A 26,258-nucleotide genomic window follows, 5' to 3' on the forward strand; every position below is an offset into this window, starting at 1 on the left:
TTATCCTCTGTCACCCTATAACAAACGTTCACAACACATTTCGTACTTTTATCACGATTAGAACTGAGTAGTTTACTGTTGTAAGCAGAATGACTGACGTGAAATTTCCACTTAGTGTAACGAAAAGCAGTTCTCAATAAATGTGATGTAGAACACACAACAAAAAGAAATATTTCGATAGTATCTTATTACAAGATTAGTGGAGTACGTCATATCATTTGGACGTTATACTACTGTATAGATACTATATTAAGAAACGAAAACATAGAATTTTCAATGTCTGTCAAAAAAGTGAAGCATCCGCAAGTGGTGGAGCAAACGAAACAAAACTTCACCGATTATAAAATAGCGTCAAATACAAAAATAGCTTGGGAGTACGACCCTACTTATCAGTATGACGTTGCGCCGTCTCTAGCCTCGATGCATCCACTGGTTCGTTTGGAAAATTTGGCACAAAACTACTGTGTACCCTCCTGAGCTAAGACGACCCACAGGTTCAAAATGGTCCTTGATTTGATGGACACTAGCGCTGGAACGAAGGTAACGTCCGAAGTGGTCCAACACACGGGCTCGTAGGGACACATCTGGATAACCAGCAAGGGGAATAACTCAGTATCACGCAGACAGTTCACAGAAGCGTGCCATGTGTAGAAGAGCACTGTCAGCTTCCAAAATGGCATCATTGTGTCGTCACATAGTAAGTACCACACGAGGACAAAGGATGTCTGTGACACGGTGCGTGCCGCCAGTGTTCCCTCGATTAGTATCAGCTGTGACTTGAGGTAATAACCACTGGCTTCCTCACAGTGATACGAGGAGCAACACCGCTGTGTCTCCCCAAAACACTTTAAGAATGGAACCTCGCTGACGATGGTGATCTAGAACAGAGCAGAGCCGCAGTTCACCGCCGAACACAGTGAGAATCCATTCATCAGCAGCCCATGTTCCCAGCCACGGTAAGTGTGCCCAGGGGCAAGGGGCCCGCGGCCTGCCGTGGCTCTCAGGGAAAAGAAAAGAAAAAGTGAACTAGTCAGGTGTTTTTCTTTCAACAAAATAATTTAAAATTCAGTATTAGGCCGGTTTTTAACAGGGTCAGAGCAGAAACTTCTTTATGGTTACGTACAAGTCGCCATTTGTCTTCCAGAATACTAAAAGGCACTTCCTACCCCACTCCCCCCCGGTATGCCCTCCCCCACCCAACTTTCGTATCGGCGCTCTGGGTGAGAGATTGCAGGCCACTCTCACTGTTGATATAGTCTCATACTGCTTAATGTTCTTAAGGAAGATGATCTTTATTACTTGGTTGCTATACTTGGTATGATCTGACTTCATTCATATGATGAAATGCTTGGCAGTAGTTCATGCTCTTGCTTGTGTGCTCTAGTGGAGGAATAGCAGTAAGCTTTACCTGCGTTCGAAGGAAGAGGGTGCGGAGTTAACTGACTGCAGTAAAAGCGTATGGCGGCTGAGGGCCGAGGAGAGCGTTTTTTTCTTTGGAACCTGAGTGAAAACGTTTGCAGACTGCCATGTCCCTCGGTCTCATTGTTCAGACACATTGGGTGGCGCCGGTCGGTCGGCGGCCATGTCGAGGTAGGCTGACTAGCACCGAGGAGTCGCTGGAGCTGTCAGCAGAGCATTGATGACCGGCAATAAAGCAGAGGATGGGCCCTTGTTAGGTTGAAAGACGATGAGACAGCTGTGAGTTTCTGCGAATTTCTGTGGGACAGGGCAGAGGTGCCCAGGCCCCCCTACTCTGCTACAAAAGATATTTGTGAAGGCATGAGGCTTTTAGCGACTTTATGGCCATTCTTTGGAAAGTTCGAAATGTATGCAATAGGGGAGATAAATATCTTTTTATGGAGGGCTGTGTTCCATCCAGGTCATACGTTTAGTAAAGTGTGCGAAAGAGGCCACAAAGCTCAATCTTTTTTACCTTCCTCCCAATTAATTTTTAAAGTTTTTTGGTCAGTCAAGTCTGTGAATGCAGAGCAAGGAGCGGTCTCTCAGCTTCGAATGCCGTGCTCCAGCTCGTGATTGGCTTGTGTTAAAGTGGCTTTACCTAAATGGTCGCCGGCCGAAGTGGCCGTGCGGTACTAGGCGCTACAGTCTGGAACCGCGCGAGACCGCTACGGTCGCAGGTTCGAATCCTGCCTCGGGCATGGATGAGTGTGATGTCCTTAGGTTAGTTAGGTTTAACTAGTTCTATGGGACTAATGACCTTTGAAACATTTTGAACCTAAATGGTGAGACTTGTGTCCTTTGCTAGTGTGCCACTTAGAGCCCGTGCCAGTCACCATCTGAACTATCAGAGGTACTGCTTCTTGCATCATGCACACAATAAGTGATGCGTGGGTGTACTTATTTATTTTGTGTCAGCTGTCTAAACATTTGACATATTCCATCACAACTAGCCATGTCACGGAGTCAAATTGGTTTGGCATACCAGCAAATGGGTCCACCAGCACACTAGAATCCATTGGGGTTTCAGAGGCTTATAAGGAGGTAACTGCATTCTGAATCAGCCGAACGCGAGACCGCATATTTGCATACTTCCGGACGCGCGCTTTTAATAACATTTATCGCTGTCCGTGAGTCCAGTCGGCGACCGCGTCGTGCTGTGCCGGTCTCACCTGCAGACGGGTAAAGTATTCGCTGCTACGGCGTAGGGCTCCAATATATACAACAGTACTTCTCAGCACCCTGTTTTTTGGAACCATATTTTTCTTAATGGAGTAGTAGAGTGTAGATGCTTGATAATAGCTTAGTTTTGGGCCATACCACGGAGTCACATTTATGAAGTCAGATACAGCGATTAGTTCTGGTTAGTGTGGTGTGTTGATCCCCAGCTGATCACTTTGCTAACCATAGACCCTATATTATTGAAAATAAAAATGTTTAAGTGGCGTTTCTTTAGCCATCTTTTGTGATATGATGTTAAGAATGAATAAATCTACTGTTATTTAGACCACAACTCCTCCCATTGTTCTGATTAACATTACCTTCTCCATTGTTATTAAAGTCTTGATTGCAATAGAAAGAGCAGAAGTTTGCATGGATCACATCACGACACACCAACCTACGCGTGGTAGAATAATTCCCTAGCCCGGCGGCTGCTAGTGTCAAACCAATTGTGTGGAATGACCCAGAAAGTTTCAGAGTGTCCATTACTTGTTCTCAGATGGGTAACAGATGTGGAAGGGTTACAGTGCACTTGGTTCTCAACACGACGATACTCCCTTTGGTGGTCAGGTGTGCTAAAATAGAACGTTGACAGCGTGTATGCCTGCCCTCACGTTCGTGTGAAGTTCAGTATCGAGCCACTGTCACATCCAAGTACTTACAGATATGGATATTGTGCGATTCGACCTGTAGGCCAAATGAAGACCCACAATAAGGCCTATTTCAAACTCAGTCAATTGCTGATAACGGTGTCTCACACTTATACGCAGCATCTTCGAGTCCTCCGGAGTAATCTCTCAACATCTGAAGTCGTTCATGACGCTTATATAACGTACCAGACCTGGTAACAAAACTACAAATGAACAGCTATAGAGAACTCTGGTTGCCGTTCTACAAGTCACAGAGAACTGCAACCTTAATCATTTTATAATCTTTATCAGTAAATACCAGGGTGCCCAGAAAGTAACGCACAGCATTTTCTTCTTCAATAATTCTTTGTTAAACATAATGAGGATTACAGGCATGAAATAATGGTGTTTTATCTACACGCCCTATTTTTCCACATAATCTCCATCCCGTTCTGTGGCCTTCCTCCAGCACGAAACAAGGGCGTGTATGCCCTGTCGGTACCAATCCTTGTCCTGGTGGCGGGGCCAGTGCTTTACTGTGTGAATCGTCTCCTCCTCGTCCTCAAAATGTCTTCCACGAATGACGAATGACAACATCAGCTCGTTGCAACTTGTCAGGCGTGACAGCTGTGGACAGTCCCCGATCGCCGCAAATCGTGGAGCTCCTTCGACCTGCCTTCTAATAACCTCACCCTCCGTGCCCAGCGACCAACTGTACGTCTGTCGAAGACTTAACACAATATTCTCCACAGCTTCTTTCTCTGCAGTGAGAAATTCAATGACGGAACGTTGCTTGTAACGTACATCACCTACAGACTCCACTTTGAAACTGTCGTGCAGCTTCACTATTTGTCGGAAGTGACAGAAACTTGGCGCGCTTACTCAGGAGACTTCAAATAATACACACGTACCGTTTCGCATTCATAGCGTTGTTTTCGGCTGAGAAGAAAAAGTGTGACGCATTACTTTCTGGGCAACACTCATATCCATAGCCATACGATATTTAAAGAAAAGCATTTTTTTTTTTTTTTTTTTTTTTTTGCCATCAGATGTACATACTTAAATTTATTTTTGACCGGTGTCGGTTATTTAGGTCATCATCATTGGAATTCTGAACAATCAGAAAAAAATGTGTGTTGGATACACGGGCGAAAATATTGAAAATATAGGAACTGTGCCTCTATACATCAACACTATAGACAATAGATATAAAATTATATATCTCTTGGATCGAAAAAGGCATGTTTCTTATGGAAAATACGTAAGCATACCAGGTATAACGATGAAAAACTGTCGTACGAAAATAACCATAATTTATCAATATCATGAAGCACACAGGCAGGTTGCATATCCAACACTGATAGTTGACACGTGAATGACATCTCAGGCCTACGTAACCTCAGGTACCAAAGAGTACCATAGCAAAGAGTATAGACTTGTAACACAGTCGTTGGAGAAGTCAGAGGGAACATTTAGTAACAAGACTCGTTTAGTGTTTGCGCTGTGGGGTTAGCATTAACAAAGATGTTCATTAAGTTTTGGAAACAGATGAAAATCTGATGGGACCAAGTGGGGATTGTGTGTAGGATCACTGAGCATAGTGAAGCCAAGGCGTCGGATTTTTGCACCTGTTGCAGGCTCGTGTTTGGTCAGGCATTATATTGCTGAAAGAGTGGTTCTCCATGTGCGAATGAAGTTTTCTGGTGTTGGAAGCTCGATTACAGCACGCTGTTTCTCATACGCCGACATACAATGAGGTGACAAAGGTCCTGGGGCACCTCCTAATATCGAGTCGGACCTCCTTTTGCACATCATAGTGCAGCAATTCGATGTGGTGTGGACTCAACAAGTCGTTGGAAGTCCCTTGCAGTAATACTGTGCCACGATGCACCTATAGCCGTCCACAATTGTCGGTGTAGGATTTTGTGCACGAATGCATGTCCCATAAATGATCGATTAGATTCATGTCGGGTGATCTGGACGGCCAAATCATAGCTCGAATTGTCCAGAATGTTCTGATATGGCGTATTGTCGTCCATAAAAATTGTATCGTTGTTTGGGAACACGAAGACCATAAAAGGCAGCGAATGTTCTGCAAGCAACGGAAAATAACCATTTCCAGACAATAATCGGATGAGTTCGACCAAAGGACCCAGTTTGTTCCTTGTAAACACAACCCATACCCTTATGGAGCCACCACAGGCTTGCACAGTATCATGTCGACAACTTGGGTCCATGGCTTCGTGGGGTCTGCGCCACACTCGAACCCTACCATCAGCTCTTACCAACGCAGATCGGAACCATCCGACCAGGGCACGGTTTTCCAGTCACCTAGCGTCAAACCGATATGGCCATCAGCCCAGGAGACGCGGTGCAGTCGATGTGGTGGTGTTAGCAAAGGTATTCCCATCGGCCGTCTGCTGCCGTAGCCCATTAACGCCAATTCACCGCACTGTCCTAAAAGATACGTTCGTCGTACGTCCCACATTGATTTCTGCGGTGCTGCTTGTCTGTTAGCACCGGAAACTATAAACAAAAATGGCTGCACACAGTCGTTAAGTGAAGGCCGTCGGCAACTGCGTTGTCCTTGGTGAGAGGTAATGCCTGAAATTTGGTATCCTCGGCACACTCTTGATACTGTAAACCTCGGAATATTGAATTCTCTACAGATTTCCGAAATCGTGTGCCCCACGCCTCTAGCTCCAATCACCATCCCGCGTTCAGCATCGGTTGATGCCCGACGTGCTACCACAATCACTTCGGCAACCAGTTCAAGTGAATCACCTGAGTACGAATGACTGTCCCGTCAGTGCACTGCCCTTTAATACCTTGTGTATGTGGTATTACCGCCACCTGTATACGTCCACATCGCAATCCCATGACTTTGTCACCTCAGCGTAATTGTTACAGGCCACCACGTTACACGCCACAATTCGGAGCCCTCTAGCGACAGAGGGCTGCAAATATGTAGACATGAAGAATAATGACGTAGAATGACGTTAACGTTTGTTTGAAATATGAAATTTAAAAACCCATCAACAGTTTCTACATAAAAATTTCTGGAGGGATTACTTTTCATCACGCTCTCTTATTTCTGCATGCCGGTGAGTGGCCAAAAAAGTATAATTTTACAGAACATTAGGAAAGTGTTTCCTTTTAAATATTGCTGATATGTTCTGACAAGCGGCGACAGAAAATATTTGTCATCCTTTTATATTAATTTGTATGTTATTTCACCTTTATCTTTATTTGTGCTATATATAAATTCCCCTTATTTATCTGTTCACATTTCGCGCTTTCCCTTTTTCTCCTTCTTCTCTACTTCTGAATAACGTTTCCACCAGTTAGAACTCAGTATAGATTTCTTTCGCCTGATGTGAGTCGCATTTTCAGATACAGACATACAAATAAGCAGTATGATAAAAATCGAGTATCACGTTCTACGGGCTATGGCCAACGTAGTGACATCGTTTTTGTTATCATGCAGTTATCAAAATAAAGTTTAAATACCTGTTGTTCTCAACTTTGTGATGCAACTGGAAGGTTTACTTCCTTTGCCGACAACGAAGGATGGAAAATGCAGTAAGGAGTTGATACACATTACCTTCCTCCTTGTTGTGGTCTTTAGCTGAAAGAGTTGTTGGACGCAGTTCTCTGTGCAACTGTAACCTGTACAAGCTTCATTTCTGCGCAACTTCTGCAGCTTCAACCATTTTACCCTGCTTACTGTATTCAAATCATGGATTCCCTCTGCAATTTTAAGCCTCCCGCCACTACCCTCCGCCACCAAATTGATGACTAATTGATGTCTCAAGTTATGTCGAATCAACCGATTCCTTTACTCAAGTTTTTCCACAAGTTTCTGTCTCCTCCAGTTCGAATCAGTGCAGCCTGGTTAGTTATTCGAACCATTCATCTAATTTTCAAAATTCTTCTGTAGTACCACATTCCAAAGCTTCTATTCCCTTATTTTCTGAAGGCCCTGTAGTCCATGTCTCACTACTGCACAAGTACCCTACATGCAAATGTTTTCAGGAAGACTTCCTAACGCTTAAATTTATCAACAACATAGGACCGTGGGTCCACCCTTATGCAAAACACGTTTTGTTTTATTTGTTTGTTCCCTAACTAGTTTCAGTGAAGATATCGCCATCATCGCTAGGTTCTTTGGTTCTGAAACATGTAAAAATAGTTATAAACACTATATAACATTATTACATGTGTACAAATATTGTGTTCTATGAAGAGTTTCATAATACCATATTTACTTTAGGCCACAGCTTGGCATTTTAGTTTGGTCACTGTTTCGGCGTATTTTCTGTGTTTTTGTTGACGTTTCTTCAGCATAGAGTATGTCATCTGTGGCTGCTAGTAAGCAAATATGGAAACGGGAGCTTACGCTGAAGAGTCAAAGAAACTGGTACACCTGCCTAATATCGTGCAGGGCCCTGCGAACATGCAGATGTGCCGGAATACGACGTGACATGGATTATACTAAGTCTGAACTAGTGCTGGAGGGAACTGACACCATGAATCCTCAGGGCTGTCCGTAAATCAGCAAGAGTACGAGGGGGTGGACATGTCTTCTGAACAGCATGTTGAAAGGTATCCCAGACATGCACAATAATGTTCTTGTCTGGGAAGTTTTGTGGCCAGCGGAAGTGTTTAAAATCAGAAGAGTGTTGCTGGAACCACTCTGCAGCAATTCTGAACGTGTGGTGTGTAGCATTGTCCTGCTGAAAATGTCCAAGTCCGTCGGAATGCGCAATGAACATGATTGGATGCAAGTGATCTAAAAGAACAAGTGTGCAATATCACTGCAACTGCACATGCCCCACACCATTACAGAGACTCCACCAGCTTGAATAGTCCCCTGCTGGCATGCAGGGTCTATAGATTCATGAGGTTGTCTCCATACCCATACACGTCCATGAACTCGATACAATTTGAAACGAAACTCGTCCGACCAAGCAATATGTTTCCAATCATCAATAGTCCAATGTCAGTGTTAACAGGATCAAGCCAGGCATAAAGCTTTGTACTGTGCATCTCATCAAGAGTGCACGAGTGGGGCTTCAGCTCTGCAATCATATGTCAGAGATGTTTCGTTGAATGACTTGCATGCTGACAATTGAAATCTGCAGCAATTTGCGGAATGGTTGCACTTCTGTCATGTTGAACGATTCTCTTCAGTCGTCGTTGGTCCCGTTCTTGCAGGAACTTTTTCCGGCCAGAGGGATGTAGGATATTTGATGTTTTGCCGGATTCTTGATATTCACAATACACTCGTGAAATGGGTGTACAGGAAAATCCCCACTTCATCTCTACCTCAGAGATGCTGTGTCCCATTGCCCATGCGCCAGCTATAACACTATGTTCAAACTGACTTAAATCTTAATGACATGCCATTGTAGCAGCAATAACCAATCTAATAACTGTGCCAGACACTTGCTGTCATATACAGGTATTGCTGACCACAGCACCATATTCTGCCTCTTTTTTTTCTTTATTGCCATTTCACTCCCCAAAAAGGGGCGGGCTGGCAGCGGCACAATACGCCACTCTTCAGCCAAGAGAGATACAGCGAAAACATAGGCTAATGAGAAAATAACACATAACATGGAATGGTATATAATGATGAATTAACAAGAACAAAAAGAGATGAGTAGAAATGGTAGATTAAAAAACAACATAGACTAGAGCCATACACACATGAGGAGAATGGAGTCAACACAAAAACAAAGAACCACCACAGTGGGAACACAAATGAATGATGCTGGCGACACACTGGTGCTGGTGGGACATAGCACTGGACATGGCACTGGAGTAACACTGACATCACAATGAAAATGTTAAAAATCACTGCCCCGAAGGGGACCTACCACCGGGTGAAGGGAGGGGAGCCCAAAAGGGGGAGAGAGATGGTAGGGGGAAACTGGGAGGGGGTTAGGAGGGGGGCAGTGGAGTGGAGAAGGAAAGGACCTGGAAGCTTGGGGGTGAGGGGTGAAAAGGAAAAAGAAAGTGTTCAGCAGGGGAAAAGGAGGAAGAAGGGAGAGAGGGAGCCCTGAGGAGGGGGAGAGAAGCAGGGATTAGATCTGGTAGGAGGGGTAGATGGAAGGCACGAGGACATCATCTGGGAGGGGGAGTTGGCGGAAGCCAGCTTGGGAGAGGGTAAGGAGCATGTGGAGATGGAGACCAGGCAGGATACTGTGGTACAGGCACGGAAGTGGGCTTGGATGGGAGAGCATGGGGGAAACCAATAGATGGGGGGGACATATAGGAATCGTATTCTTTCTTGGAACAGGAGTAGATGGGGAAAGGGAATCAGATCACCTACCTCTTTACATATCTCCATATTTGAATACGCATACCTATACCAGTTTGTTTGGCGCTTCAGCATATAAACGCCGAGTTGTACTATTGGGATTGTGGTAGTGAGGGTAGAGTTTTGGTGTGCATGTTAGGTAGTCTGTCACGTACTCAGGTTCGTTGGTAGGCTTGCAGCTGCTTTTAAACACAGAAAACGATACTACTGAACCTTGTTCGTAATCTAACACATTATGCCGTCTAGGTGTTCGCATGTGTCGCGAGAATGTATCACATGTTGCGAGTAGGTTTCGGATATTGCAGCAGGGATTCTGACGACTTCTGTTTCTTATTTATGTCTCTATGCATGATGGGTGAGTGGTGTGTGTGTGTGTGTGTGTGTGTGTGTGTGTGTGTGTGTTGCAAATTTGATAATACTGGCTGCTGTTATAAACAGATATAAAATAGTTGTAAATGTTGTCATTTAGGGTGTACTCAGGTTGTTTACCTTGATGTTTACACATTTGGAGTGGATGGCTCATTTTCTGCGTTTAGATAGGATGTGTAAGATGCTGATACTTGTGTTATGAAGATGGTGTTTTCTTTCCTGCAGTTGGGTGGCTATTGCTGACGTGTAGCAGTTTTTGTGTTTCAGTGCTGTGATTTGTTCCTTGGTCCTATTATCAAATGATCTCCCTGTCTGGCCTATGTAGAAACTGTCACAGTCCAAACACTAAATTCTGAATACACGTGTACAGTGGCGTGGGCTGCTTCTGTTACTATTATGAGGCAGCTTCTGCCAAATCTTGTTGACAGTGATGAAAGACTTATTTATGCCTTGTGTTTGAAGGCACTGGAAATCTGGTATGAAATACTACTCAGAAGTGGTATTGTTTGGAAGTTCTTATTTTATGTTTGTATTTTTGTGCTGTGATTGTTTCGCCATCATTGAGTGTTACAGGGTGTCTACTATGGAGTTGTTATAGCCATTTGCAGTAGCTTTTTGTTTTATTATTTTAATTCCTTGTTTACAATTACCTTCAAAGAGTGGTAGTTGGATTGCTTTGTTTATCATAAACTAGAGTGCTGCTTTTTGTGAACTATGAGGTGATAAAAGACTTGTGGATGACAGGTGTGTGTTGTTGTAGGTTTCTGATGAATTTGAAATCGTATCTGTTATTCATTAGTCTAATGATCAGGTCTAGAAATCTTTTGTGCCACTGATTAAAATGATTACGTCACCTATATATATATATATATATATATATATATATATATATATATATATATATATATATATATATATGTAATAGTAGATAATATTTCTGAGGGTGTCATAGTTGTAATTCGGAAAATTTGTCTTACAAGTTGTTTGTGAATATTCCATCTAACGGTCAAAAAAGTTTGACGACATTGCTAGGCCATCTTTTTGTCTGTAGTGTTTATTGTCGAATTTGAGATAAATGTGTGACAGTTTGGATTTTAAAAAGCCCATTAGTTCAATAATGTGACTGGTAGGGACTTTTTAATATTTCTCTTAGGTTGGAGTCAGTTGTCTGTATTGTGGGATCTATTGGTAAAGATTAAAAAATGTTTTCTATGCCAAATGAGGTAACTGTGGCACCATCAGGAACTTTTATGATTTTGACATGTTTTGTAAATTCTACTGTCTTTCTAAGTGGTGCATTATTATTAAATGTATATGTTAATTTAAGAATTTTGAAGAGTTTTTGTTGAGTTTGAATGTTGGACTGTTTCCACAATTCACTATAGGCAATGTAGGCAATGTTTCTTGCTTCTTGGATGGTGACCAAAAACTTTATGTTATTTAGATGACTTTACTGTCTTTTTGTATTCTGGCAGTTGGAGCTTTACGTATTCCTCTTATGTTGTTAGGTAGGAAGAAGTCTCAAGTTTTCCTCTATGTATGTTGCTCTGTTTGGCACCACATCTACATGTCCCTTGTCATTTCTTACAGTTATTGCGTTATCTGTACTCAGTTTAATTCTGATTTTACATTTGAGCACTTATCCCCTTCCCCGTGTGCTATGAATGGTTTTGCGGCGTCCTTCTCAATAATTTCATAATTTTTTTAGCAGGCTACTATTCTGCCCTTTTGCTTGTCAAAGACAATGGCTGAAATCTGTGTGATGAGTTTCTCTCACCCATTTTGGTCCAGTGAACTGTGAATTTTGTGTTTCACTCCTTAAACCTGTAATGCCTCTTCTACTGCAGTGAATGTAGATGTTGTTTAGGAAGGGTGTGTGAAAGGTATGCCGGCCGCGGTGGTCTCGCCGTTCTAGGCGCGCAGTCCGGAACTGCGCGACTACTTCGGTCGCAGCTTCGATTCCTGCCTCGGGAATGGATGTGTGTGATGTCCCTTAGGTTAATTAGGTTTAACTAGTTCTAATTTCTAGGGGACTGATGACCTAAGATGTTAAGTCCCATAGTTCTCAGAGCCATTTGAACCATTTTTTTGTAAAAGGTTTGTTTCTTTCAGTGGTATTCGTTCAGTTTGGGAGGTAACTCATTTGAAGAGGTTTGCTAATTTTTTCTTCCTGTACTTGGCTTCCTTACCCGCACAATGTATTCGGTGAAACTTTTGACATTTTCAACAATGGAGTCATATTCTAGTTAATGAACCAACTTTCCTAACAGTAACTGTGCATTATAAAACTGTGCACTGAATTTTTTTTACTATGAAGTTCTTTCAGATCATTTTTCCTCCATAGTTTTCACGCCTTTTCCAAAGTTTTCTTTGCAGTTGTTGTGTCTTCTTTGGCATCAGTGTTGACGTAACGTGGAATGATTTTACCCCTGTGGAAATTTCTGTTGAACTGAACGCGCTGTATCTTCAGTGGAAGCTTTTCTATGGTGTTTATGTATTCTAAAAGAGCCTTGATTGCCTGACTAAGCAGATTAACTTTCCACAACGCGTTTCAAGGCTTCAACCTTCTACATCAGGTGTATTTACATATTTGTATTACTAACTTTTGTGTGTGTTGTGTTACGACTTTACGGTAGTCTGTGGCACGGTCTTGCAGAAAAAGAAAACTGTTTCAGGACATGATTCTGATAATGTCTTTGAGTGAAAACTGAACTTTAATATATATGTGAAAATGTAAAAAAGCTAAAATAGAATGCAGGCTCTTTTCACCGTCTACCCAGTCAGGCAGTCAACCCTGTGCTCGTATACCTTTCTCTAGTTTTGCCAACTTTCGCGACATGTTCTAACCATCGTCTTCTTTGGTATGTGGTGGCTGAGGACATCTCATTTTTCGTTTTATTGTTTTCGTAGGTGTCTGTGCCTGCAGATGGTAGACATTGGGATATGAAGAATAATTTACGTGGGGGAAAATTGCTAACATTAATTTTTTGTCTATTTTCCTTTAACAAGGAAGAAAAGTGGTACAGGCGGATAGATGAATTACAGTTTATTACGACTCTGCTCTAGTTTCAGTACACCGAGAGAAACTTCGTGGGCTGTGGCGGCAAGAACGTTTAGAACGAAAGCCGTTTCCCATCTTCACAGTTCCACTTGCGGTCAGTGTGTGGAAACAAGTTGCTGAGTCTCCGTATCAGGTGAAAATTCTGTGATTGTGCTCGTTTCGTGATACAAATGTAGGGGCTGGTAACATGCTTTCTGTCTAGTATTAGAAGTACGCTCTCGGAATGGCTCTGAGCACTATGGGACTTAACATCTATGGTCGTCAGTCCCCTAGAACTTAGAATTACTTAAACCTAACTAACCTAAGGACATCACACAACACCCAGTCATCACGAGGCAGAGAAAATCCCTGACCCCGCCGGGAATCGAACCCGGGAACCCGGGCGTGGGAAGCGAGAACGCTACCGCACGACCACGAGCTGCGGACCGCTCTCGGAATTATTAACGGTAAAACCGCTCAGCGATGTACAGTGTCTGCTAGTTGGATGACCATATCCGTGACGCCCCTGCACTAAACAAATCCGTGACGAAGTAGGCCACTCTTCTATGGATCTTCTATGCCCTCAGTTAATGTCCAGTTTTGTGTTCCGTTTTATATAAATGTTCTGAGTTTTTTTCTTAACACCCGTCTCACTATGTTACTGAACGGGCGCTGAAGACCTTGCTGTCGTGCGCCCAAGAAACCCCTCTACTACTACTACTACTACTACTACTACTAATTCTAAATGATAAAGTAACCAGACTAATGAGGTACACTCAAGAAATTGTTCGACGATATTTTGTAATCGAGTTCTGTCGTGGAAATTTAGTCGGAAATCTTGTTTTGCTTAGGTGCTCGGGGTGTAGACACCTAGATATGATACTGCTACTTTCCAGATGTTCATCATCTGGTCAAATGTATCCAGACACAACTTAATAGGCATTAACATGTGTCCATCCTTCGCCACTACCATTTCTTTAAGGTCATCAGTCTTCTGATTGGTTTGATGCGGTAAGCCACGAATTACTCTCAGTGCCTATCTCTTCATGTCAGAGTAGAGAGTAGCACTGCAACATACATCCTCAATTATTTGCTGGATGTATTCCTGCATCTGTCTTCTTCTATAGTCTTTGCCCTTTATAGCTCCCTCTAGTGCTACAGAAGTCATTCACTGATATCTTAACAGATGTCCTATCATCCTCTCCCTTCTCCTTGTTAGTGTTTTCCACATATTCCTTTCCTCTCCGATTCTGCGCAGAACTTCCTGATTCCTTACCTTATCAGTCCACCTAATTTTCAACGTTCGTCTGTAGCACCACATCTCAAATGCTTCGATTTTCTTCTGTTCTAGCTTTCCCACAGCCATGTCTCATTATCATACAATGTTGTGCTCGAGACGTACATTCGCAGAAATTTCTTCCTCAAATTAAGGCCCACGTTTGATAATAGTAGACCTCTCGTGGCAATGAATGCCCTTTTTGCCAGTGCTAGTCTGCTTTTGATATCCTCCTTGCTCCGTCCATCATTGGTTATTTTTGGATATTTTGCTGGCTAGGTAACAATACCTTAACATCATCTACTTCGTGACCACCAATCCTGATGTTAAGTTTCTCGTTGCTATGATTTCTGCTACTTCTCATTACTTTCGTCTTCCTTCGATTTGCTCTCAATCCATATTCTGTACTCATTAGATTGTTCATTCCATAGAGCATATCATATAATTCTTCTTCAATTTCACTCAGAAAAGCAATGTCATCAGCGAATCCTATAATCCTTTCAGCTTGGATTTTAATTCCATTTCTGAACTTTCTTTTACTTCCACCATTGCTTCTTCGATGTACACACTGAACTGTAGGGGGAAAGACTGCATCTCTGTCTTACACCCTCTTTAATCCGAGCCCTTCGTCCTTGGTCATCCACTCTTATTATTCCCCCTTGGCTCTTGTACGTATTGTATATTACTCGTCTCTCCCTATAGCTTACCCCAATTTTTCCCAGAATTTCGAAAATCTTGCACCATTTTGTATTGTCGAACACTTATTCCAGGTCGACAAATCCTATGAACTTGTCTTGATTTTTCTTTAGTCTTGCTTCCATTATCAACTGCAAAGTCAGAATTGCCTCTCGGATACCTTTACCTTTTCTAAAGCCAAACTGATCGTTATTTAGCACATCCTCAATTTTCTTTTCCATTCTTCTGTATATTATCCTTGTGAGCAACTTGGGTGTATGAACTGTAAAGCTGATTGTGCCATAATTCTCGCACTTGTCCGCTCTTGCAATCTTCGGAATTGTCTGGATCATATTTTTCCTAGAGTCAGATGGTATGTCACCAAATTCATACATTCTACACACCAATGAGAATAATCGCTTTGTTGCCACTTCCCCCAATGATGCTGGAAATTCTGATGGAATGTTATTAACCCCTCCAGCCTTATTTGATCTTAAGTCCTTCAAAGCTCTTTAAAATTCCGATTCTTATACAGGATCCCATATCTCTTCTAAATCTACTCCTGTTTCATTTTCTATCACATCAAACAAATCTTCCCAATGTACTTTCCAACTATCCGCCCATTCCTCTGCATTTAAGAATGGAATTCCCAATGCACTCTTTATGCTACCGCCCTGATCTTAATGTCACCGAAGGTAGTTTTCACTTTCCTACATTTTTTTCTTTCCAATTTCTGTGATCGTCCTTTTTAGATATGTCCATTTCTCTTAAACTGTACTGCCCACTGAGCTGTTCCTTATTGACGCATCTATAGCCTTACTACTTCCGTTTCCCACTTCTTCGCGTATAGTTTCTTGCTGACTAATCTACTGAACTTCAGCCTACTCTTCATCACTACTACACTGTGATCTGCTACTGGGCACGCCTTGCAGTCCAGTATCTGATATCGGAATCTCTGTTTGGCCGTGGTGTAATCTGTATGAAATCTTCCAGTATCACCCACCCTTTTCCAAATATACTTCCTCCTCTTGTGATTCTTGAGATGAATATATGCTATTACTAGCTGAAATTTATGACAGAAAAATCAGTCTTTCCTCTCTCTCTTTCCATGTCCCAATCCCATCATCATCATTTAAGACTGATTATGCCTTTCAGCGTTCAGTCTGGAGCATAGCCCCCTTATAAAATTCCTCCATGATCCCCTGTTCAGTGCTAACACTGGTGCCTCTTCTGATGTTAAACCTATTACTTCAATCATTCTTAACCGAATCCAGGTACCTTCTCCTTGGTCTGCCCCGACTCCTCCTACCCTCTACAGCTGCACCCATAAGTCTCTTGGGTAACCTTGCTTCTCCCATGCGTGTAACATGACCCACCGTCTAAGCCTGTTCGCCCTGACTGCTACATCTATAGAGTTCATTCCCAATTTATCTTTGATTTCCTCATTGTGGACACCCTCCTGCCATTGTTCCCATCTACTAGTACCTGCAATCATCCTAGCTACTTTCATATCCGTAACCTCAACTTTGTTGATAAGGTAACCTAAATCCACCCAGCTTTCGCCCCCATACAACAAAGTTGGTCGAAAGATTGAACGGTGCACAGATAACTTAGTCTTGGTACTGACTTCCTTCTTGCAGAAGAGAGTAGATCGTAGCTGAGCGCTCACTGCATTAGCTTTGCTACACCTCGCTTCCAGTTCTTTCACTATGTTGCCATCCTGTGAGAATATGCATCCTAAGTGCTTGAAACCATCCACCTGTTCTAACTTTGTTCCTCCTATTTGGCACTCAATCCGTTTATATTTCTTTCCCACTGACATTACTTTCGTTTTGGAGATGCTAATCTTCATACCATAGTCCTTAAATTTCTGATCTAGCTCTGAAATATTACTTTACAAATTTTCAATCGAATCTGCCATCACAACTAAGTCATCCGCATATGCGAGACTGCTTATTTTGTGTTCACCTATCTTAATCTCATCCAGCCAGTCTATTGTTTTCAACATATGATCCATAAATAACATGAACAACAGTGGAGACAGGTTGCAGCCTTGTCTTACCCCTGAAACTACTCTGAACCATGAACTCAATTTACCGTCAACTCTAACTGCTGCCTGACTATCCATGTAAAGACCTTTAATTGCTTGCAAAAGTTTGCCTCCTATTCCATAATCTCGTAGAACAGACAATAACTTCCTCCTTGGAACCCGGTCATATGCATTTTCTAGATCTATAAAGCATAGATACAATTCCCTGTTCCACTCATAACACTTCTCCATTATTTGCCGTAAGCTAAAGATCTGGTCCTGACAACCTCTAAGAGGCCTAAACCCACACTGATTTTCATCCAATTGGTCCTCAGCTAATACTCGCACTTTCCTTTCAACAATACCTGAGAAGATTTTACCCACAACGCTGATTAAAGAGATACCTCTGTAGTTGTTACAATCTTTTCTGTTTCCATGTTTAAAGATTGGTGTGATTACTGCTTTTGTCCAGACTGATGGAACCTGTCCCGACTCCCAGGCCATTCCAATTATCCTGTGTAGCCATTTAAGACCTGACATTCCACTGTATTTGATTAGTTCCGACTTAATTTCATCCACCCCAGCTGCTTTATTGCACTGCAATCTATTGACCATTTTCTCCACTTCCTCAAATGTGATCCTATTTCCATCATCATTCCTTTCCCATTCTACCTCGAAATCTGAAACATTGCTGATCGTATTTTCACCTACATTGAGCAACTCTTCAACATATTCCCTCCATCTGCCCAAGGCATCCACAGGATTCACCAGCAGTTTTCCTGACCTGTCCAAAATACTTGTCATTTCCTTCTTACCTCCCTTTCGAAGACTGCTAATTACACTCCAGAATGGTTTTCCAGCAGCTTGACCCATAGTCTCCAACCTGTTTCCAAAGTCTTCCCACGATTTCTTCTTGGATGCTGCAATTATCTGTTTGGTTTTGTTTCTTTCTTCAACATAACTTTCTCTGTCTGCCTGAGTTCTAGTATGTAGCCATTTTTGATACGCCTTCTTTTTCCTTTTACAGGCTGCCTTGACTGTGTCATTCCACCAAGCTGTTTGCTTCATCCTACTTTTACACACTACTGTTCCAAGACATTCTTTAGCCACTTCTAGTACTGTGTCCCTGTACCTTGTCCATTCCTTTTCCAATGACTGTAATTGACTACATTCAACTAACTGGTACCTTTCGGAGATCGCTGTTATGTACTTGTGTCTGATTTCCTTATCCTGAAGTTTCTTCACTCTTATCCTCCTACATATGGACCTGACCTCCTGCACTTTCGGCCTCACAATCCCAATTTCACTGCAGATTAAATAATGATCAGTGTCATCAAAGAATCCCCTGAATACACGTGTGTCCCTCACCGCCTTCCAGAATTCCTGATCTGTTATTATATAGTCAATGACAGATCTGGTTCCCCTGCCTTCCTAAGTATACCGGTGAATATTCTTATGTTTAAAAAAGGAGTTTGTGATTACTAAGCCCATATTGGCACAGAAATCCAAGAGTTGTTTCCCGTTCCTGTTGGCCTCCATATCCTCTCCAAATTTACGCATAACCTTTTCATACCCTTCTGTTCGATTTCCAATCCTGGCATTAAAATCACCCATGAGCAGAACACTGTCCTTGTCCTTTACTCTAACAACTACATCACTGAGTGCCTCATAAAAACTATCCATCTTATCTTGATGTGTCCCTTGCTAGACACTGTCAAATCTATCCAAATCAGTCGTTCGTTTACATACCTTATTGCAACTACGCTGGGTTCTATTTCTTTCCTGATGTAAAGCCCTACACCCCATTGTGATATTGACTCCTGACAGGTAGACCTTGTATTCTCCTACTTCCTCTTCTTTCTCACCCCTTAACCGAATGTCACTAACAGCTAAAACGTCCAGCCCCATCTTACTTGCAGCCTCTGCCAGCTCTACTTTCTTCCCAGAGTAGCCCCCATTGATATTAATAGCTCCCCATCTCATTACCATTTGTTTGCCAAGTCGTATCTTAGGAGTCCCTGGTTTGTCAGTTAGAGGTGGGACTCCGTCACCTCCAAAGGTCCGAGGCATTTTGCTCTGATTGTTGCCAGCATCATATTTAAAGTACCAGGGAAGCAGGTTGCTAGCCTTACTTGCCCCGAGTCCCATTGAGTTTTACCCCTAACGGTTGAGGGACTAACCGGTGGATTTGGTAGTCTTTGCCGTATGAGCACAAAGGTGACCACGACTCAGAATACGTCCGAGATGCCCAGCCTTATTCCAAAGTAAATGGTATCCCGACTGTCGGGACCACTTACTTGGCCACTCATACGTTGCCCGTGGTTCATGAACTAGGACATGACTACAGGAACCCACACCATGAACCACCAATCCCATGTTCTCCTGAAATGTTTTCTTCTACCTCTTCCCATACAACTGCATTCCAGTCCCCCACGACTATTAGATTTTCGTCTCGCTTTACTTACTGTATTGCCCTTTTAGTATCCTCATATACCTTCTCTATCTCTTCATGTCCAGCTTGCGACTTCGGCATGTATTCGTGAACTATCGTTGTCGGTGTTGGTTTGCTGTCGATTCTGATAAGAACAATCCTATCACTAAATTGTTCACAGTAACACAGTTTCTGCCATACCTTCCTGCCCTTAACGAAGCCTACTCCCGTTATACCATTTTTTGCTGCTGTTGATTTTATCCTACACTCATCTGACCAGAAATCCTTGTCCTCTGTCATTATTTGATATTTAATATGAAAATTCTAGCAAAAAAGGCCTTGCTTTTGCATTGAAAACAAGTGGCCGGCATTTTGTGAGCAGGTAGTTTCGACTACGCTGTAGAAGTTTCTCTGGGAAGCCCTTACATATTCTCCACGCAATCCCGATCTCTTCTCATACGATTTCCAAATTTTTGGAGCCCTGAAGAAAGATATTCGTGGACGTCAATTTGCTTCTGACAATCATCGTTCCGCAGACAGCCGCAAATATTTTTCCGTGAAGACATTGAACTTCTTATCTCAAAAAGGGAAAAATTTATTAACAGTTATGGAGATCACCTCTGAAATAATAAACAGTTTACTTACTTTTCGATCTGTTTCATTTCCATTTGGCTGCCCCTTATACAACTTATTTTTACATTTTTTTCTGGAGACTTCCTGATTCGTGACATTTATTGGTGAATTCCATATTAAATATAGTATCCGGATACTTTTGATCAGATTTCGTCACCACTAATAATTTCGTGTAGCTCAGTGGTCAGGTGAAAGCCTTTCAATTGGACGCCACTTCTGTGACTTGAGTGTCTCTAATCTACCTCAGTTATCCTACCGGAGAAAAGGGTACTAACAGTTTAACGTGAAATCCTTCTTACGGCGGGAAACCAGAGCATCACCGAAATTCGTAGGCGCTTGCACTGTGTCTACGGAGACCTGGCAGTGAACAAAAGCACGGTAAGTCGTTGGGCGAGGCGTCTGTCTCTATCGCAACAAGGTCACGCAAACTTATGCTCTCTCCCGCGTGCCGGCAGGATGCACACAGCTGTATTTCGTACAATGTTTCAACGTTGGGACACTCTCATTTGTGGTGATCAACGGTTCACAGCAGTACTGACACATTCGATCACCAGTTGGGGTACTAAAAAATGTGTGCCCACTCGGTTCCTCACCGCCTAACAAAGAGCATAAGAGCGACGAAGGACCATCTGAGCGGAAATGCTTGCGCGGTACGAGGCTGATTGTGACAATTTTTTGTCTAACATCGTCGCATGCGATGAAACATAGGTTTATCAAAAATGGTTCAAATAGCTGTAAGCACTATGGGACTTAACATCTGAGGTCATCAGTCCCCTAGACTTAGAACTACTTAAACCTAAATAACCTATGGACATCACACACATGCATGTCCGAGACAGGATTCGAACCTGCGACCATAGCAGCAGCACGGTTCCTGATTGAAGCGCCTAGAACCGCTCGGCCACAGGGGCCGGCACAGGTTTATCACTTCGAACCGTACGCAAAACGGCAATCGATGGAGTAGTGCCACACTACCTCTACTTCAAAGAAAAAGTTCGGAGCGGAGCTCTCCACCGGTAAAGTCATGGTGACGGTCTTTTGGGACTCTCAATGGGCTATTCTGTTTGATGTCCTCCCTCATGCTGCGATGATCAACTCTAAAATGTTCTGTGCTACCGTCAGGAGCTCGAAGGAATGACTTCAGCGTGTTCGTCGCCACAAAAGTGCAAACGAACTTCTCCTTCTCCATGACTGCGCAAGGCCTCACGCAAGTCAGCGCACCAGAGAGGAGATCACAAAATTTCATCGAACTGGCCTTCCTCATCCACCGCAGGAGAGCCCAGATCTCTCACCCTCCGCCTTCTGTCTGCGTAGTCCAATGCATGATGCGCTCTGCGGGAAGCAGTATGTGTACGACGGGCGGGTTATTGATGTAGCAGGACGTCTGCTCCGACATCGACCAGTAGACTGGTAACATGTGCCCATACAGGTCTTTCCAGTAAGGTGGTGTAAAGCAATCGCACTGAACGGAAATTACGTTGAGAAATAGGGTTTTGATGTCAAAAGAATGGGGAATAATATGGTGTATTGGAATCCTGAATAAAACCAAGTTGTGTTGAGAAAAACGTGTGTTGCACTACTTACTGAACGCCTCCCCTTATGTTTCGTGACCAATATATAACAGTTATTGCGGTAACCTGGAAATTACTTTGAAATCTCCACATCATTATTCAAATTTCTTCATATTCTTTCATTTGTTCCTCTTTCTTGCAGAACTGAAGGCGTGTCACCTGAAAACGGTCTCTTTGTTCACAGATTATCCGACGCTTCCGTGTGGAGTTACACAATGATGTTGCGTGGAGGACTGCCCTAATACATCAAGCCGCTTCGCCACTCAAGTTCAAGGTCATCGACAGGAACGTCTGATTCTCCTGTTGTGTTTCCTCTCTATTCCCACGGATAAAGTGTATTTCGGACCCCTGAACCAGGTGTCAAATGTAACTGCAATAGGCTAATTAATTGCTTTTGAGAGACAAGTGTTTCGCTCTAATTCGCTTTAAGTTTTGACGAATGACACATATACACAAATATTGTTCGTTTTTATAAGCATTGAAATACATCTCCTCATTATTTCACTTTCTAACAAACGACGGAGAAACAGGCAGAAACTATCTAGATATTTCTTAATATCTTATTTGTTTTTAAGTTCCAACCCTGTGACTAAAGAAAAGTCTGTTTGTTTGACTGCGTCCTTTATTTTTTAACCATTCTCAGTACATATTTCCTTCACTGTATCTATGTACGTAATAAATACAGGACGAAACAGCTCTAAACATGTTTCTAACTACAATTCTCGTTGTTAGTTTTTTACAGTTGAGTAAAAATGTATATTTTACCACAGAAGTTACTCAAGACTCTGAGGTTTTTTTGCTTCGTTTTAGATTTTGTGTAATCCTTTCTGCGCATCTCTGCCGTGCTACAACTGTAGTTAATTTTCTTTATGAGTCCTGGTTCTCCTGATCTGAACATTTGCTTGCACATTTGATTATACAAACTTCAAGCTCCCACGCGCGCGCGCCCGGTGGCCGTAGACAGTCCATTTTTCTTTATATATGGGATATATCTTAATTAATGGCGTAAACGCATACATTTGAAAGGTCACTATACTAGAAGTAAAAAAGTCTCAGTAAACATAGGGGCGAAAATGCATGCCTTAAGAGCTACGAGCAATTTTTCATCTTCGATACTGAGAAACAAATCTCTTCTACTGCAAGTTTTTTGCTTTCCACATTTTGGGAAGTGGTTATGAGCACATGAACATTAGAAGAGTTGTGTTTCGAAGTATCAAAACAACTTTCGCTCATCGTGTCCATCATACGATGCCGTTTGTCGACGGTAAGTATTGCTTCCCATCACAAGCAAAATGGTTTTCAAACCGGAATTTCACAAGCCTATTGGACAGAACGGTCGCAAGTTTTTCTGAAACGCAACACTTTGAGAATCCTGGTACTTTGATGGAATACCTTACCTATTTTGAAGGTAAATAATTTTTTTATTAAAAAATAATAAAAATTCGTTTGCTCAGTGAATACTTCAATTTTAAATCATAAATAATAACACAGAAATCGTTATAACGTCGAAAACCAATGTTCCTCGGAAATCTGGGAAAACCTAGTCTAGTGAGACATTCGTTTTATCGACATGTATTAAGAGGAATAATAGCCAGTATTCCAGCAACTATTGACAGTACCCTGGCAAGCGTTGACTGCTGCCACCAAGCAGCAGTGCTGCTCAGTCGCTGCTGGTGTATTGTCCCTCTTGATGTGCTGTATATCGATAAAATTAATGTCGTGCTAGACTAATATGGAACCGCTCCACCAAAGGGATAGGTAAAATTCCGTTTTAAAAATCACTTTGTTCATAACGGGAAACAGACGCTTTCCAACGACATAGAACACCTGATGAACAGTATTTGTTGGGTTGACTCCAGCTACACATTGCAAAAATTAAATTTCAAATATCTGCCGAAACACCAGAGAAATTGCGCCTGACACTCTTAGGAGAGATACCCTGTGCAGTATATGCAGTGTTAACCAGAACCCCATTGACAAACCTTTGCATGTGGCAATATGTAGAAAAATAAGAAAAAATATCTAATAAACGTAGTCTTATTTCCATACCTTAAGAGATATGAGCACTTGTTCATCGTCGATACTGTGAAACATCTCTTGTACTGCAAGCTCTTTCCTTTCCATATTTCATGGGAGGTGGTGAAGAACAAAATAAAAGAAAATACTTCAACAAAGATGTTTTTTCTCTCACTTTGTTCTGGAATTTCTTCCTGTCATCCTCATATATAGTTGACAACGAACTACGGACTGTGGATCGACCGAAGACATAAAAAATGCTACCCAGTTGTGTTTGTTTATCTTGTCAACAGCAGCATACCGGGCTAAAGGCAAGCTGGATGAGCTCATGTGTAAAGAAATAAACTGTGCTTTGGAAAGCATACGTGAGTAGTGTAAATTTGTCACTCTGCACAAGACTAGATGCTACGACTACTGTTGATGCTCCCAATATTTGTCGTACAGAGCAGTATGGAACAGACTGTCCCTGAAATTTCGTCCCCCCCCCCCCCCCCCCAGATTAGCTATCGTCTGAGAACTACCTTACACTAAAAAAGAAGCAGACTACTGCTGTACAATGCCGTTCTTTTGGTATAATAATTTTCTTGTATCACGGTAGTTCGATAGCAGCGTCACTGTATTCCGCCGGCACGGGTCATAACTACGGCATGGCAGCCAACCCACGTGGATGCTATTGCTGGGTCTGTAACTCCTTTGCCGTTAACATAGAAAGCTACCTAGACGGTTCACGTAACTAAGAAGCTGATGCAGTATATGAACAGCAGCCAGGAAATAGGACACTGTTGATGAAAACTGTTGATGAAAACTTGAACCAGAAGATACGTATTACTCAGCTGCTCAAACAACCAACTTCAGAAGCTTCCACTATTAGTCTTGTATATTTAAGTCAACATTAAGTATTATATGACACGTAAGAAACTAAGGTGCCAAAACGACTTTTTGTACAGTGCCAAAGACGATCCACGTAGAACGAAACTAGTGGCACATACCAATGGAAATTGTGCAGCAGCTAGAGATTCAAATGGTTCAAATGGCTCTGAGCACTATGGGACTTAACATCTGAGGTCATCAGTCCCCTAGACTTATAACTACTTAAACCTAACTAACCTAAGGACATCACACACATCCATGTCCGAGGTGGGATTAGAACCTGCGACTGTAGCAGCAGCGCGGTTCCGGACTGAAGCGCCTAGAACCGCTCGACCACAACGGCCGGCAGCGAGAGGTGTATATACGAAATATGATCAAAAGTATCCGGACACTGCTGTGTAATGCGGAACTGATCATTAAATGTCACGATAAGCGCTCTACCCAGAATAATTTAAAACCACTCCACTTAACAAATACCGCTGTGACACAGGTACAGCAACCGTAATATATCTCTAGAACAGAAAAAAAACAGTCTTGGTTGCACAAGATAGGTTTACTTGAACTTCACATGTGGCGCTTTCGCGTTTTAGGCATCATCAGACAATTTGGAGGAATTAGAAACTGGCATAAATATAAATTATCATTAAAAACAATAGTACATGAATAAATTGAGAATAACAAAAGGAAGACATGTACCGATTGGAGCACTAGGCCACATTTGTGCTTCAGGGAGTGGTGAGGGGTATAAAGTTCAACTCAAAATACTGTACCATAACTGAACTTACCGATAGAAAGTATTTCTAATCGTTACCAATGTGCCAAGCAGAGTTAAGAATTCCAAAGAACTGGAGGGTAACAGCCAGACATCCACAATACATCACCAATACAATTTTTTCTACCCTTAACCGAAACGTCTAATGTGATTCAGAGCCCCAAAGAAATGTTAGGTAACAGTCAGATTGCCACTGGCATAACATCATATAGAAGCAATACGAAAAAAGGTAATGGCAATAGGAAACAAAGCTGCTGCAGCGTACAAGGGGTACCTAACTTAGGCAAACTGGTTTATTCAGTTAGCAGGAAAATCTCACGAATGCAAAATACAGGCATATAATGGATAGGCTAATACACCTTTGGCAAATGACTGGGCACTAATAAGAATAAAGGGACAGTTAAAATATTAACTAAAATTATGAAGCAACACTAGACCGGAAAACAAACTGTAACGATGCTAACTCGCCCATGAAGAAACCGTCCCATGAACACAAATAATATTTTTCTTTTAACAATTTACTTCATAAACCAGAAGACGGCCTTGCAATGGCCATTGCCCCTCCGATTTATTGGCCGATGCGTTTATCAGTCACGTTCAAACTGAATATTTTAAACGAAAATTCCCATTAGTTGAAAAATCATCCTGTACAATAGATATGTGAATGATGTTTTGATTCTTTCCAAAGCTACTCGTGAACAGATTGAGTCACAGAGGAGTTTAATCGGTTGCGTCTTAAGTTAATGTTCACCCGTGAAGTAATCGACCAATATAGAATCTTACATTATGTTGACCTCTATCTACGGCTGAATGACGGTAAAGTTGCTTTCGATATTTGCACAAAGCCTTCTACTAGTGTGTCAACACTCCACTCATCCTCTAATCATCCGAGTCCCTATGAATTCAACTATTTTAGAGCTGTTATAACACGGAGGAACTCCCT

The 26,258-nt window shown here is 42.2% G+C and overlaps 1 protein-coding gene across 1 annotated transcript in view; it reads left to right on the forward strand.

Annotated features, from left to right (window-relative positions):
- LOC126482390 (probable cytochrome P450 301a1, mitochondrial) overlaps positions 1 to 22,376 on the forward strand; it is a 230,564-nt gene extending 208,188 nt beyond the window's left edge. The window contains exon 12 of the mRNA XM_050106497.1: positions 21,842 to 22,376. Within this exon, the coding sequence (XP_049962454.1) occupies positions 21,842 to 21,952 (111 nt within the window). The 3' untranslated portion in view covers positions 21,953 to 22,376. The remainder of the gene's footprint in view (positions 1 to 21,841) is intronic.
- Positions 22,377 to 26,258: the final 3,882 nt, after the last annotated feature.

This window comes from Schistocerca serialis, chromosome 5 (genome assembly GCF_023864345.2).
Source record: "Schistocerca serialis cubense isolate TAMUIC-IGC-003099 chromosome 5, iqSchSeri2.2, whole genome shotgun sequence".
Lineage (NCBI taxonomy): Eukaryota > Metazoa > Arthropoda > Insecta > Orthoptera > Acrididae > Schistocerca > Schistocerca serialis.